This window comes from Neolamprologus multifasciatus, chromosome 1 (genome assembly GCF_963576455.1).
Source record: "Neolamprologus multifasciatus chromosome 1, fNeoMul1.2, whole genome shotgun sequence".
In the NCBI taxonomy this organism is placed as follows: domain Eukaryota; kingdom Metazoa; phylum Chordata; class Actinopteri; order Cichliformes; family Cichlidae; genus Neolamprologus; species Neolamprologus multifasciatus.
In genome coordinates this window covers 22507078-22522700 of record NC_140439.1, presented here as the reverse complement: position 1 = coordinate 22522700, position 15623 = coordinate 22507078, and the positions used below count along the sequence as shown (strand labels likewise).

At 42.8% G+C, this 15623-nt stretch overlaps 1 protein-coding gene across 1 annotated transcript; it reads left to right on the top strand.

Annotated features, from left to right (window-relative positions):
* Positions 1-145: 145 nt before the first annotated feature.
* LOC146525742 (fibulin-7-like) lies at positions 146-10829 on the top strand. Its single transcript, XM_085167699.1, has 8 exons — positions 146-2032; positions 3859-4018; positions 4100-4270; positions 4878-5003; positions 6754-6942; positions 7042-7179; positions 7447-7582; positions 7659-10829. The coding sequence occupies exons 1-8, from the start codon at positions 1964-1966 to the stop codon at positions 8020-8022; spliced, it is 1353 nt and encodes a 450-aa protein (XP_085023825.1). The 5' UTR covers positions 146-1963; the 3' UTR covers positions 8023-10829.
* Positions 10830-15623: the final 4794 nt, after the last annotated feature.

Sequence of the window (15623 nt, the reverse complement as noted above, 5' to 3'; positions counted from 1 at the left end):
ATGATGAGTATAGCAAGATTATAACAACAGTTTTAAAATAAATGTGGTAGGCAGTGGAATACCATAATAAAGTATAGCACTTGAAAATAAATGCTTTGTTTGCATGCTTTCCAAAACTGACAGCAGGTGTGTTGCCACTTACTGTCAGACGCTGGAAGGAAAACATATGGCTTAATGATTTCTGTCATTCTTATTGATGGATTGCTGCTACTGAATCACTGATATCTGTTTTTCAAATGAGCCAGTTGAAATCTGTCTTCATTTCTAAGCCATATGAAACTGTAGGAGAACATGATGTGTGGTAGTACAAAAAGCCTAGAAATATCCGTGTAAAGGTACAGTATGGTGCTCTCTCTGGGTGCCTGTTTAGACTTGGTGACAATGTTTTTAAGGACCCAGTACGGGAAGCATGAATCATGAATCTGCAAACTGTGAGGTGATTCAGTGTCTGGGGATGACTGCAGCACAGTACAATACAATCCCACTCATTTCTCTCCATTGTGGTCTGTAGGTATTTTGCACTGAGGTCCCTCGGCTGTCCACTTATTTCCCATCCTTTTGATTCTGCTGTATCAGTGAGGAACAGTCTGACTCCGCTGAGCCAAATGACAGCTGTGCGCTCAGTCTGTTAAAGGCTCAGACAAACACAGACCCACAAAGATGATTTCTCAGGTAAAACCAACAATCAAAGGAAGAACCAAAACATTCTTCATGCTTGAGTTCAAAGCAGTAGTCAAGGTCTTTGGTACATTTTACACATCGAAATGTAGCGCTGCTGACTGCTCACAGGGGTGTGATGACAATAGTCCATCTACACAAATGTTTTCTTTAGCATATCTCTACATTTTTATTTAAATGATGAGATTTCACTCAAAAAAAGATGTAGCAGAGTGAAACTGACATATCTGTTTCATCCCTATTGCAACGTTACAAGTGTATCTGTCCACAGCTAACGTTGTTGTTCAAGGAAAGGCTAAGGTATAGGACAAAGCAGAACTGGTTTAAGGTGCAGCTCTTTATCGCTTTCTTTAGAACTAAGGATTAGCTCTGCAAGTGCAACTTCATTCCACATCACTCGTGCACCATACAGACAGGTTTAAAAATTATAATCTATCACTTACCTCAACAACTAGTCATGCTGCCAAAACTTTCATAAGTCAATGCACTGATTCCAAAAAGTGTGTAAAGGTGTCCTGAGGTATTAGTGTCAAATTGTTTGCAAGCATATACAGTAAGCTGAAAGTTTGGTTCTCCATAGTATAATATTCAGAATATTATCTCTTGTTTTTCCCTTACATCTCACGTATGATACTCTATCTTGCATTATATTCAGGTAATCAGTGTTATTCACACCAAGTCTGCAGTTGTAATATTCTGGCTGATAGGTGTACATGTAGTCTGCTTACTCTTGCTGCGTATAGCTCATTTAAGAAGAGCATCTGAGATTAAAGAGATGAATTTAGCAAAGTAAAAGTGAACTGGGGGCACTTTTTGATTTGGATCCAGATGTTATACAGCTGCCCACAATCCACTGCTACAATAATAGCCACGGCAGGTATGGACATTATGCTCGAAAGCTGAAACCAGTCTTTATCTCAATCTAATTAATCAGTCTAATTACAGAACAGGAAAGTAATTTAATTCCAGCAGAACTTACAGCATCACTGTACCTTTTCTCCAAGACCAAGCTGCTTTAAACAGAGAGGAAGTGCACTCCAAATTAAGTAAAAAGGGATCATAATGTGGTCACATTTTTCTCCTTTGCTGATTGGCTACTGAAGAGTAAACAACATTCCACAATGTTTAGCTGCGGCAGCTTTCCCACTGCCAACTGTGGTCCTTCTCTCACCTGAAGTTCCTACACACTCTGGGAGCCGGCGGCACAAAGTTCACACTGCACGCAAGTTCTAACACATTTGAGAAGCGATTAGTGAGTGCACACTGGACTGGTTTTAGTGGAAACATGTTTGCATCACCTGTGACTGCCATCACCTTACTGTGTTTCTGTTTGCTTCATCCTACTTTGGGGCAGGTAAGCAAGTATGTAACTAAAATTGTTAACTATTGACTGAATAAATTAGTCACAGCAGGGTACCTGAACTTATATCACGTCATTCCACTTAAAGTTCTTATGTCAAAAGGAATTGGTTAAAATGTGCTTCATGAATTATGTATGGCTTAAAGAGAATTGCATGCATAACGTCTTCTGAAGTCCAGAGCAGATCTTAATGTGAATGTACTTCTTGGCATCACAAAAAATGTTTCACAGAGCAACCTTGAGTCACCCTTACTTTGCACGCAAGCCTCAAGAGCAACATCCCAGAGGCTCCGGTGGCTGAATTCACTCACTATATGCTGTGCTTCACTGCAAACCAGCGAAATATTTCCAAAACGCTGCATCTGGCTTTGAATGGCTCTCTTCAGCTTCTACCATGCATGTCTGTGCCTGTATGTGTTTGTTTGTTTGTTTTCTACTGAAAAATGGCCAGCCAATTATGTGTTTGTAGAAGTGCATAATAATGTGAGTGTGATGCTGTAGACTCTTGTATATGTGCGTGAGAGCATATTGTTATTTAGGCTCTAAATCTATTAAATAGAACTGTGCTGCAATTTTGTGCTTCAGCTCCACATGCCTCCTACAGACTGTGGTAACATCACCCAGTTAACATGAACACCATGTGAAATATCTCCCAGCACAGGCAGAAAGAGGCCTTTGACAACTACCCGATAAACACCAGCCATCAGCCCCAAAAATGACTGAAGTCATTCCAAACCTCAGTTCAGTCTAAATAAGAAAAGCGTTTTCAACAAATATTGACTCTTCTTACATAACTGCTGCTGGATGAAAACACTAATTGGTTGTCTGAAAACATGTGAGAGAGCAGAGGTCTGGTGGGGACTGATGCTGTTGAATCAACGAGAGTAATGAGGGAACGGTTATGGGTTAAAAAATAGGTGTGTACAACTCACTTGAGCTCACACCCTGTTAAATGAAAGCAAGGCGCTGGACGGAGATGACTGGGTGAGTCAAAAATCAGCAAGTAATTACCCTCTAATGAAAGCTTTTACCTCCATTTCTATAATGACTCGTGTAGTTAAAACTTCGAACCTAAGCAGAACATCACACCTGGAACCACATAAGAAAGTGTTACACACAGAGCCTTTCTTGTCAGCATGACTGAGTTACAGTATGGAGCTAGCTGGGGGGGAGGTTCCTGCTGGCAAATATAGTGACAAAACATTCTCTGATCCCCACAAGATTTACTCCTTCATATGAGCACCTCAGCCTCTGCAGTGCACTGGGTAAAATAGTGCAGTAGGTAGAGCAGATTCATTTGTCTATTCATTTAGATAAAGAGATTTTTTTTCCCTCATTGCGATAGCATTCACACAGAAATATGTGCCGGTGCAATTTATATGACTTAACATTACAGAAATGCACTAGAAGTTTGAATTTTTTTTTTTTCATTTGACACAAAAAAGAAAAGCAAATCCTTTTTTGAAGACTTTTGAATGAATTCGTGTCCTTGAATGAACAGGAAGATAAATAAACTGCTAATAGAAACAGCATCACTGGCTTGTGGTGCTTTCATCTCTCAACAAATTTTACCTGTGCTGAGTCAAATAGATTGCTTTTCCATTTTCAGATATTTAGCAAGGATGGTGTTTTTTTTGGTTTTTTTTAATAAGAAACTGTCATTTTCAATTTAATATTATATAGCGTGCCTAACCTTCTCACATGTTTTTTTTTAGATGGTTGCAACAGTTTTTCTGATCCTCTTTGTGAATTAGAAGATCAGTATTGACTTAAAATATTCAACATTTATGAATTTATTCAGTAGCTCTGTATTATTCTAGGACTGTCCGAGCAGGCAAGAAATTCAAGGATCCTTGAAGCAGGTCCAGAAGCTTCTGTCAGCCCATGAAGCCTCCTACATGCAGAGTCTGCGCAACCTAAAGAAGAAAATAAATTTACTGCTGAGCAGTGCTGCAAGGCAGAACACAAAAGCCATCAACAGTAAGTAAATATCTTAGAAAGACTTTATTCAAATTCTTAGATATCAGAGTATTTCTGCTGTTATGTTCTTATAATTTCTAGGTACCTGCCCCAAACTGGAGTCCCTCATTAATGGGAGGAAACTTGGCAAATCGCACAGCATTGGCCATGAGGTTCACTTCCTGTGTGACCCTGGTTATGAACTCGTGGGATCAGAGAGCAGGGTTTGTCAGGAAAGCCTGACCTGGAGTGGCCAGCAACCAACCTGCCGAGGTGAGAGAGGAGCCTTCTGCTGCCTGGCCTTGCTGTGATGGTCATTTTCTCCATTGCGTCCTCCTAATCCTCCTCCCACCAGTGTTTCTCCACTTCATTACTCTGACCATCACTCATCATGCTATCTAACCCACTGATCACTTTTACAATCTTGTCAACATCCTCTGTGTAACCTCTCTTCTCCTTGCCCCCTTTTATTTGCACCATTCTGCTTGCTGGGCATCAAACATGCCGACAACATTTTTCTATACGATGATACATTTCACATGTGACCCATGATCATATTTCTTTATGTACTTTGGTCATTGTCCAGAGAGCTTTTTGAATGCTGTGACATGCGATATTCCAGCCTCCTTGTCCTTTGACAGCTTGCTGACTTTGAGATAACAACTCAAAGGCTGTTTGATCAGGATGTGGCATCCCCTACACTTTGGCTGCCCCTCCTGTTAACTCATTTGCTCCCGTATTTTCTCATATGTCTCCACACACATGCATATGTCATTATGTAATGTTCCATGATGTTCAAGCATCAAAGCTATTGAGTTGCATACAAATGTGTATCTCTGGACAGAGTTCAAACATAACCTTAATATCTTTTTCCCCTCAGACATCAATGAGTGTGCATCCTCCCCCTGTCTGAATGGTGGGACGTGTGTTGATGAGGTGAACCAGTTTTCCTGTGTCTGTGCCAAAGGCTGGGCTGGAGTTACCTGTCAAAGCCCTGTGCCAACATGTAAGTAAAATACATTGCATACTCAGACCACACACATGAATGAAATGTAGTGATACTTTACCATTTGAAAGAGATTGCATTGGGCATTTGCTTGTGTAGGCACTAAAATTCAGTAGACACCAACAGTTTTACTAAATTCATCTCCTTTTTCACACTATCTAAATAATTCTACAGTTAAGGATGGTTTGATAGTTTACTGAGAGATTTGAAAGTCTGGTAATGTTTTTGATAGTCATCCAATCGTTACATTAAAACATCTACCAACTTTACCCAAGAGAGTGGAGTGGTAGATGTGGACAGATTTCCAGGGCTAAGAGAGAGAGAGAGACAGCTGTGAACATGCAGGTTCAATTTAGACGCTTACTTAAAACACATGTGTTTGGACTGTGGGATGAAGCACAGGGAGAACATGCAAACTCCACTCAGAAAAGTCTGGCTGACAAACAGGTTTAAAGCCAGAGCGTTTCTGCTGTGAGGCCACAACACTAACCACTATACATCAAGGGATGGGGGTGAGGAGTTAGACTCCATCCCAGCTGTCACTGGGTGAGGGGCCATGTATGCCATCTAGACAGGTTGCCAGTCCATCACAGGGCCAACACACAGACACAGTCAACCACTAAGGCTTATATTCAGAATCACCAATAAACCAAACAACCATGTTGTTGGACATGTTTTTGAAGAAAGCCAGAGTATTGGGAAAGAACACAGGCACAGGGGGAACATGCGGACACCACACAGGAAGCCTAGATTTGAAGAGCAGATTTGAACCCAGCTAACCACTATACCTCCCACTATTTAAACATATACAACATATTCCTCCCCACCCACAACCCCCATTTAACATAGTGTGGGTAACTGCAATGTTTTTGTAAAAGACAAAACAAAACAAACTTTACAGTTAATAATAATAATCCATCCATCCACTTATCCGTTTCAGGGTCGCGCTGGAGCCTATCCCAGCTGTCATAGGGCGAGAGGCGGGGTACACCCTGGACAGGTCACCAGTCTGTCGCAGGGCTAACACACAGAGACAGACAACCATTCGCACTCACATTCACACCTATGGGTAATTTGGATTAATCAGTTAACCTATCCCCACAAACTGCATGTCTTTGGACTGTGGGAGGAAGCCAGAGTACCAGGGGAGAACCCAAGCAAACACAGGGAGAACATGCAAACTCCACACAGAAAGACCTGATGGTGGAATTGAACTCAGGACCTTCTTGCTGTGCAGCAACAGTGCTAACCACCGTGCTGTCCTAAAAATAATAATAATAATAATAATGATAATAATAATAATAATCTAAATTACATTTCACCAGAATTTCTACACAAACATTTTCTTCTTTTTATTCCTTACTGGCAAAATAAACAAATCCAAATATATTAACACTCAGATATCTTCACTAAGCTCATGCTGCTGTCTTGTTCTTGTAGAAGAACAGAGCTTATTAAATATTACCTATCAAACTCGTATCTGTGAGGGCTTTATGTCGTTGCCACCAATACAACCCAGTGACTCTCCTCTTGGATTCCATTTGACACGGGCAGGCGTGACTGACACTGTCTCATATCACCATCGGCACACCAACATCAGTGTCTGACATATATTGTCAGCTGACTAAATAAATAACTTGTATCCCTGGGGCAGATACAAAGCTATTGCAAAGAAAATATGAAAACAGGTTATGAAAACTTTTTCTACAACACACCAGCATTGCTTACCTGTCTTCTCTTCCTTATTCAGTCTTTGTCACCATGACAAACACCTCTGCCGCCACCTCCCCATCCACAGCTGCTGCTGCATCCACTTTACCAGCTGCCACCACCGGGCCTCATGTTCGTCCATCACAGTGCACTATAGTGCAGGGGACCACCCACTGCACCTGTGAGCCAGGATACACCATCTCTGGCAGAGACAGCTACACCTGCACTGGTACACCTAACAGCTTTAGTATAACACAGACTATACATTTTTCATATTATGATGTTTCCATACGGGTTGTTAGCCATGTCTGTGTGTTATGCATTTTAGATATTGATGAATGTGAGCTGTTTCATAACGGACAGGCTGGGAGGTTGTGTTTACACGCTTGTGTTAACACCCCTGGAGGCTATCGCTGTTCCTGTCCTGCAGGATACAACGTGACCCGTGACGGACGCAGTTGCAAAGGTGAGCAGTCCTTCTTCCTGCTTTATATTTTGCTATCACTTTTGTTTTGATTTTTTCTTTTGCTAAAGTTGTACTCAAAGCATTTCTCCAAAAGGCAGATTCTGAACAATGTGGAATGTAACACAAAAATGTAGAGTCTACAAGTACACTTAACAAAATTTTATTCATTTTGACTCTTTTTCTTTTCAGTAATGGCAAATCAAAGAGCTGCAGTCTAAATGATGTCCCAACTAAATGTGGGGATTTTGTGTTTCTCTTTTGTGGCAGATATTGATGAGTGTGCTACGAGGCAAAACAACTGCACGAAGGACCAGATGTGCATTAATACATATGGTGGTTTCCAGTGTGTTCGTGTGGACTGCCCCAAAATTCCTAATGCTACATATGTCAAAACGTCACCTACGTGAGCATTATCTTTATTTTTGTGTGAGATGCATAGTAACAACTAATTCTTTAAAATCACTCTCATTATTTTCCAGGCGCTGTGAACGTAACCCCTGCCCTGTGGACAACAAGGCGTGCTCTCAGACCCCAAACTCCTTCTCCTACCATTACTTGGCTGTTGTTTCCAACCTGTCAGCTCCCCGCGTCATGTTCAGAGTGTCAGCACTGCGCCCGATAGGTGACACCCTTCGTTTCTCCCTGCTAGGCGGAAGGCCAGTTCGCCGCCACTTCACAGTGCAGCGCTCAGACCGCGTCACGGGCGAGCTGATGCTGGTGAGCCCTGTGCAGGGCCCTGCCACTCTGGAGGCAGAGGTGGAGATGAGTGAGCTGGAGAGGCGAGTGCAGCTGGGGAAATACATCACCAAAGTCACTATGTTTGTTTCCCAGTATGAATTCTAAGAAAAATCTATTTAATGTGCAAAAAAAAATAGAAATGCATGTATAAAATTGGTACATGTAGCAAAGAGTAACAGCACTTGACTTGAGGATACTTGCAATAAGCTGGAAAGACTAAAGAATGACAGCCCGTCCTGAAATAAAGCATTATTTTTGGTAATAGTGCCTTAAAATTTATATGCACGTAATCATTATGCCTACGGATGTTTTGGTTTATAATTATGTTTTATTGATTCTAGTTTTGGTACTCTTTCTGTGATAAAACTATAATACCTGTATTGCCTCCAGTACACCCATTAAACATCATATGAAACATTAACAGTTCAGTCTTTTCCTTACTAATTCTTTAAGGCTTTTCTACACTCTATTCCTTCTGAAATGTGTTTTAAGAACTGCCCGATAGACTGTGAGCAGGGATATATGCGATCAGAGGTTGTTTAACACTTCAGTTCCTGCAGCACAGAGCAACGCTGTTCGCCTGACAGCCAAGGAAGGCTTGCTGAAAAGAGCCTCTGTGTTCCTACAGTGCACGAATAACTTTAACTTTTGCATTTGCAAAACAAGTACACACCGAAAAGAGCTGTGTCATGCACCCTAAAAGTAAAGTCTGTGCAATCTTTTTCCTTTCATAGGGGGGGTTTATATCTGAGGAGTTTCCAAGGAGCGTGATGAAATGTGTCGCCACTGTGCTGCACCAGCCATCTATCTTCTCCTTGATGTTACACAGCTTTCTGAGAAATAAGGAATCACATAGTGGATCGTGTGCAGGATGTAGTTACACTGGAGGGAAACAGGAAGTCTTTAGTTGCAGAGAGGGCTCCGTACTCTGGCTGAGACACAGCAATGGCTCCATGAGGGAGCAGAGATACTTTAGACACAGAATTCTAAAACAAGATTGAGTGTTGAGTGAAGAAAAAGATGCCCAGAGATAGAGAGGGATGCAGACAGAGAATGACAGATGAATAGAGATGACTGAACAGAAGAGAATTCACACCAGCCAGTCAGTCACTGACTTAGCTGCAGAGTGAATTAAAAACAGTAGTGTTTATTACCACCACAAAAAAGACCTCCCTCTGTTCTTCAGTTCTCCCCTCTATAGTCTTAATAAAAGACTGTAGGCTGGAGGGCGGCTTTTGTCTGTCCCCCAGGGATCCACAAGAGGTAATGATTCAGTAATAAAGCCCCCGATCCTCTGCATTTTACCTCTCCATTGTCTGTCTAGGTTGATACACAACAAAGTTGGTCTGTGAGAGCACCTGGCCTGAAATCTGATGTTTTGCCCATTCTCTTCACCTCACCGTCCTGTTTTCCACCGCTCCTTAACCTTATCACATTACATCCACTTTCTTGTCATTCCATCCCTTTTCCTCTGGCTCCACTGCCCTTCTCTACAGCTTTTTCCAGTGTGGATGAGTCACACCTCTGTGCAGATAAAAAAAAAAAAAAACAGTCCCCCTAATGAGTGCTTGCAAAGTGAGACTGCAGTGAGTATTCTGATCTCAGTCTGGTTGTTGGGGCATTATTATCAGAAACAAGCATGCTCACTTTGACAGCCACTTGGGTTTTCAGTAGGGATGGGTATCGTTTAGGTTTTATCCTATACCGGTGCCAAACCGGTACTTTTGAAACAGTGCCGGTGCTTAAACGGTGCTCAAACCGGTGCTTAAAGAATGAACACAAAATTGGTCCAAAAACCTCTCATGTTCAGCTGTTTTTTTTGTAAAAAGATAACAATGTTAGCCTTTTCTGCAGCTATAGGGCATATATGGTATCACTCTTGGCTGGAAGCAGTGCTTAAACAATGGAAAAAACAAAAACTTTGTCCAAAAACCTCTCATGTTTAACTGTTTCCCACTTTTTATTTGGTCATTTTAGCCTTTTTGGCCAGGGTGAAGGGAGTATCTGCCATCAAACAAGAAGACAGCTGCATGTAGCTATGATGATGTTTGCTAGTTCACCTTACATGCATTAATGTAATAACGTGGTTAGCCTACTCAACGTAAATTATACACGAACAACATTAAGCTACTCACGCAGAGAAGAACGGCTGCTGCTGCATCATCATCCTCATCATTTCTGCTACACTGGCAGGGCTAGGGGCCAGGACTCTACTCTTCAGCTTTTTGGGGGATGTTGCTAACTCTTCGTCCGATAACAGGCACCACACCCGCAGTAGATGTGCTCGGTGTGAGGTCTCGCAGCAAGCTATCAAATACGGCGCATTTTTCGGCTTTTAAAAAAAAACGCTATGCGTCGCCAGGTGTTTCATCGGATTTCAGGTGTTACCTCCTTTCCACAGTATCACCTTAAAGCACTTGTTGCAGGCTGCTGAGTTTGCATCTTTTGCTGTGAAGTACAGCAAGACTTTTGACCGCTTCGCCTTGGGCATTTTTAACCTGTAGCTCTGCTCTAAAAGAACGTACGTACCTGGACCCGCCTACTATCCCCGGAAACGTAAAATGATTGGCTAGAATTCAAAGTGTATCACATCTCAGGAAAAAAAAGCACCGAAATAAAGCACCGAAATGTGCGCTGCTTTTCGGTCTGGTTACTACCGTTTATATCAGAACCGGTGCCATCATGGCACCGGATACCGGTACCCATCCCTAGTTTTCAGTGGTACTTACTTTTGACTGCGTGTATCTTGGTCTCATGTTGCTTTCAATGGAAAAAGGAGAGAGTGATGGTGTCTGCTGAATCTCCAGATTGTGCATCTGTAGTAGAGAACTCTTAGTGAAAAATGTTCCTCACCTGAGTAGTGTTTTTGAACGCACCATCAACCCTCACTCCTCTAATGCTTACATTGTCCTATGCACCTATCGCCCTTTTTGGCCTTATTCCGGTTAAGGATGGTACCAGAATGAGCACATTAGTGACTTTCTTTATGTCATTGTCTGATCCTGGTACTTTTGGACCAAATTTTTATTTCCTGTGTTTGGCTTCCCAGTGTCTGGAAGCGGTGAGGATCACAACATTAAGTCTCTAGTCTATAGCAGTGTGGTCCTCAGTTACCAATCATTTTTCTCCATTTTTTAAAAAATATGTTTCCCCTGCTCCTTACTTGTTTAGGCCTTTTTAAATAAATTTTAGCTTGTGTATTTTAATGTATTAGCCACACAAGTGTTTCATCTTTTAACTGAGTAGCCATGTCTTTCTTTAGAGTTAATTTGTTTTTGTTTAGTTTTTCCTTTCAGTAAGATGGAGAGCCATGTAATTGCGAGGTGTCTTTGGTGAGGTCCAAACGCTGATGCACGTGAGTGAAAGTTCTGAGATGGAGATGGGTAAAAGGGGAGAGTGATGTAAGAACATAAATATGAAGGATACTGTCTTAGTTTGAAGTGAAATTTGGTGTGTCGCTGGTTGCCCCCCCCCCCGGACACTCCCCAGTGTAGACTGGCTCCCTAACTGGCCCCCAGTCAACTGTACTGATTTGTTAGTTTAATGTAGTTGCTGTTTTTTAGGCTCTGTGGGGAGGCCATACAATCACTTCCAGTATACTGACAGTTCTTAATGACTTTGGCTGTATGTTTGGGGTCCTTGTGCTGCAGAATACATTTGGGGCCAATAAACAATCATTTATATTTCTGAAAGCATTCTTTGTATACAGCTTTTTTTCACACCTGCCTGACTTTTGTACAGTACCGCATATTATAATGTTATAGTAAAGTAATATTTTAATAATCGAATTCTATGAGTTTTTAGGGGGTTTTAGTTGAGTTTTTCTTCTTTATTTGCAGATCTAACCTTATTCAAGTGTAGCCAGGTGGAAGTTCGATCTTATGGGACATGCCACTGGATGGCGCTGTTTCTTTTGGGGTACCCCTGAGAGCGCAAGGGATCATGGGGATCTACAGAGGCATTCACGGGAGTGCTAGCTTGCATTGGTTTTATGTGGGTGTGCAATGCCTTTTTTCGCTGCGTGATCTGTTTTGAATGCAAAGTGTGCAACAGTTAAGGCACCAGGAGTTGCTGCAACCAACGTCGCCGTTCATCTCAGAGGGATCTATATTCCGTTTTCTGCTGAATTAATGCACTGTATGTATTTGAGTTCACACTTGTATTATACTATCTCTGTGGGTAAGAGGGAAATGTACCTTGTTAACTGTTTAATCTTGGCTCTGTATCTTAGCAGGAGAAGCCACTACAGTTATTTTTGCACTGCTAAGTTTGTTTTATTTATGTATGAGTTTATATCAGACACAAAATGACGCTAGACGTCCTTGAGTTCCAGATGCTGATAAAGTTGGGGAAATAACCTGCAGTAGCAGTGGGTTACCAGTGCACAAAGCTGTTACTGGATAAGAACTGTCTGTAACAATTTTATTTCTTTATTTTTACAACCTTTTTTATTTTCTTCTGAGCGCTTACTTTATCATTCAGATTAAAAGAACCCCAAAGATAATCTGTGTTCTGGGCTGGTTAATTTAGCCAGGCTACACAATTTGGTACCAGGAGTGGGGTATCTGCAAAAGTGGCAGCTCAGCGATTTTGTTTTTTTATGGGTTTCCGTTTACGTAGGTTATTTTACGGTGCAAAAAATAACTGTAGTGGTGGTCACCCGCGGCGCGAGGGATTGGAAAGGACCTGACGATTGGGGCCATACCAGAGGTGTGCAGAGGAGCAGTGGCCAGTCTGTCCAGAAGAAGGCGATTTCGATCGAGGGAAGGATTCTTTCCAGAGGAGAAGAGGACATCAGTGGCACCTAGCTGAATAGACTGCTAAGGCAATTTCTGCATCCTGACCAAAGACTAATCTGGACACAGACATTTCATTATGTCAGACACAAACAGTGACGATGACCAGGGTTTGGCAGGGGCCACCGCAAGGGACCCTGTCACTGAGCTTCAGGCAAAATTGTCAGAACTGAGTAACAAACATGACCAGGCTATGGCCAGGATAACTGCTTTGAGTGACGGGGCAAGTAGGTCATATGTATATCTGCCGCGAGAGCGACCTATTCAACCCTTTAGTGGGGATGCAACCGTAGATGGACGTTCTGTAGAGGAGTTTATTGATGAAGTACAGAGGGGTATCAGAACTAGAGGCTTGGGTAATGATGATCAGGTTGACTTCATTTTTTCCCTCCTCAGGGGTTCTGCACTTGAAGAGATCAAGTTATGTACTGGGGGAGAGCAGATTGAACCCGAAGAAATTTTTTGTTTTCTCAGAGAAGCTTATGGTGAGAGACGCAGTGTAGCACAGTTACTGCAAACCTTTTTTAGCCGTTTCCAGCTAGAAGGTGAAGATTTCTTTGAGTACTCACACGCTCTGTCCCAGATTCTCCGCTTAGCCCTTAAACAAAGGCCTGATGCAGTACGAGACACAAAGATGGCAGTTAGAGACCAGTTTGTGGAGGGAGTAAGAGACTCCACTCTGCGAAGGGAGCTTCGCAAGATGGTGAGGGAAAAGCCAGAGTCTACGCTTTTTGATGTACGTCAGGAAGCAATTGCTTGGTCTATGGAAGAAAAACCTAGTGGCACCAGAGTTGCCAAGAGCAGGCCCATATTAAGTGACAGGGCGGTTGCAGGGGATCAGAGTACCTGTGAAGCTCCAGATAGGTCATCTGCAACTCTAGATGAAATCCTTAAGGTGGTTTCTGAGCAGGGCAAGGCTATTGGGGAGTTACTCAGTGTGGTTCGGGAGAGTGTTACATCCGGAGAAAGGGCCCCTAAACGTGGGATTTCCAGATCAAAGTTCCAGTTCACTGATGATGGGAAGCCCATCTGTTTCAAGTGTAAGGGAGTTGGACACATTGCTAGGGAGTGCAAAACCCTTAAGCAAGGAGCTTCTCCAGTTTCTGTTCCTGCACCTGTTCAGGGAAACTAGATACCTCGGTTGCCAAGAGCCGGGCAATTCGAGGGGAGACTACTGGCTCAAAGACCCTAACTCGTGAGAGATTTTTTGACAGAGCAGTTGGTAAATGTCCTGAAGTTGAAATTGAGGTGGGAGGGATTAAGGCTAGGACCCTTTTGGATACAGGGAGCCAGGTTAGCACCATCTCAGAGGCATTTTTCCAACAACACCTAATGGGTGAAGATGATGATGTAACCCCTACAGCTAAATGGCTTAAATTGACTGCAGCTAACTCATTGCCAATTCCTTATATAGGTTACATTGAGCTGGATGTGCAGGTCATGGGGTTAACAGTGCAGGAGTGTGGGTTTTTGGTAGTCAGGGACCCCGCCCCAGAACCCGGAGGGCCACAGGACCAAGAGCTAATGTCAGCTAAAGTTAAGGTGCAGGAAAATGATGTGGAACAGCAGGTGGAAAAAGGTGCCAGCAGACTAGAGGGATCCCCCCCTGTTCTTGTTGGAATGAACATAATAAAGAGATGTAAGGAGCTAGCCATTGCTAGTTTTGATTCAACTCTCGGAGGAGAGTTAAATGCTGCTTGGGGAGAAGCTTTTCAGAGGGTTCAAGCCTGCGAAGTATTAGAGAGGTCATCCACCGCCCGGTTAGCTGGTAAAAATACTGTACACGTGCCAGCATCATCCGTGGCCACAGTATTTGCTAGAGGGCTTGGGAAAGTTTCAGATGACCAGACCTTAATGTTACTTGAGCCAACCAACACGCTCGTTCCCAGCGGTTTGGTTGTTGTTCCTACTCTTGTTGAAACTGACAGGCACGTGTTTCCAGTTCAAGTTGTGAACTTCTCTCAGGAAGATGTGTGGTTGACTCCCCGGACCAGACTTGGTGTGCTTACTGTAGTGGAGTGTGTTGAAAATGCAGCTGAGGTGCAGTTTAATTGCATTTCTGCTGACCACGAGGAAGTGTCACTGAATAAGAAAGGGGCTAAAGAATCTGATGGTGAACTGAAATTGCTCATAGAGCAGCTGAGTATTAGTGGCTCCCAAGAGGAACAGACCAAATTAGCTGCACTTTTGGCTCAGTATGCAGATGTTTTTGCTTTCAAAGATGAAGATCTAGGTTATACAGAGAAGATCAGTCATGAGATACACCTAGTTGATGATGTCCCTGTCACCCAGGCCTACCGACGGATACCTCCAACACAGTACAAAGAGGTGCAAGAACACATAACCCAGCTTCTGAAAAAGGGTGTGATCAAAGAAAGCACTAGTGCCTATGCATCGCCCATTGTGCTGGTGAGGAAGACAGACAACAGCTTGAGGTTATGTGTCGATTACAGGCGGCTAAATGCCAAGACCAGACGTGATGCCTTTCCTTTGCCCCGTATAGATGAATCCTTTGATGCATTACATGGTGCAAGGTTTTTCTCGACTATCGACCTGGCAAGTGGCTATCATCAAGTGGCAGTTCACGAAAGGGACAGGCACAAGACTGCTTTTACAACCCCATTTGGGTTGTTTGAATATACCAGATTGCCCTTTGGTGTGTGTAATGGTCCAGCCACTTTCCAAAGACTCATGCAGGCCACTATGAGTGACTTAATCCGTCAGATTATGCTTGTGTACCTAGATGACATATTAGTCTACTCATCAACTTTTGAAGACCATTTGGCACGTCTTCAGACAGTGTTGCAGAGACTCAGGGAAACTGGGCTGAAGGTTAAGGTGGAGAAATGTCATTTTCTCCAATCTAGTGTACGCTTTTTGGGTCACCAGATCTCAGCTGAAGGGATAGGT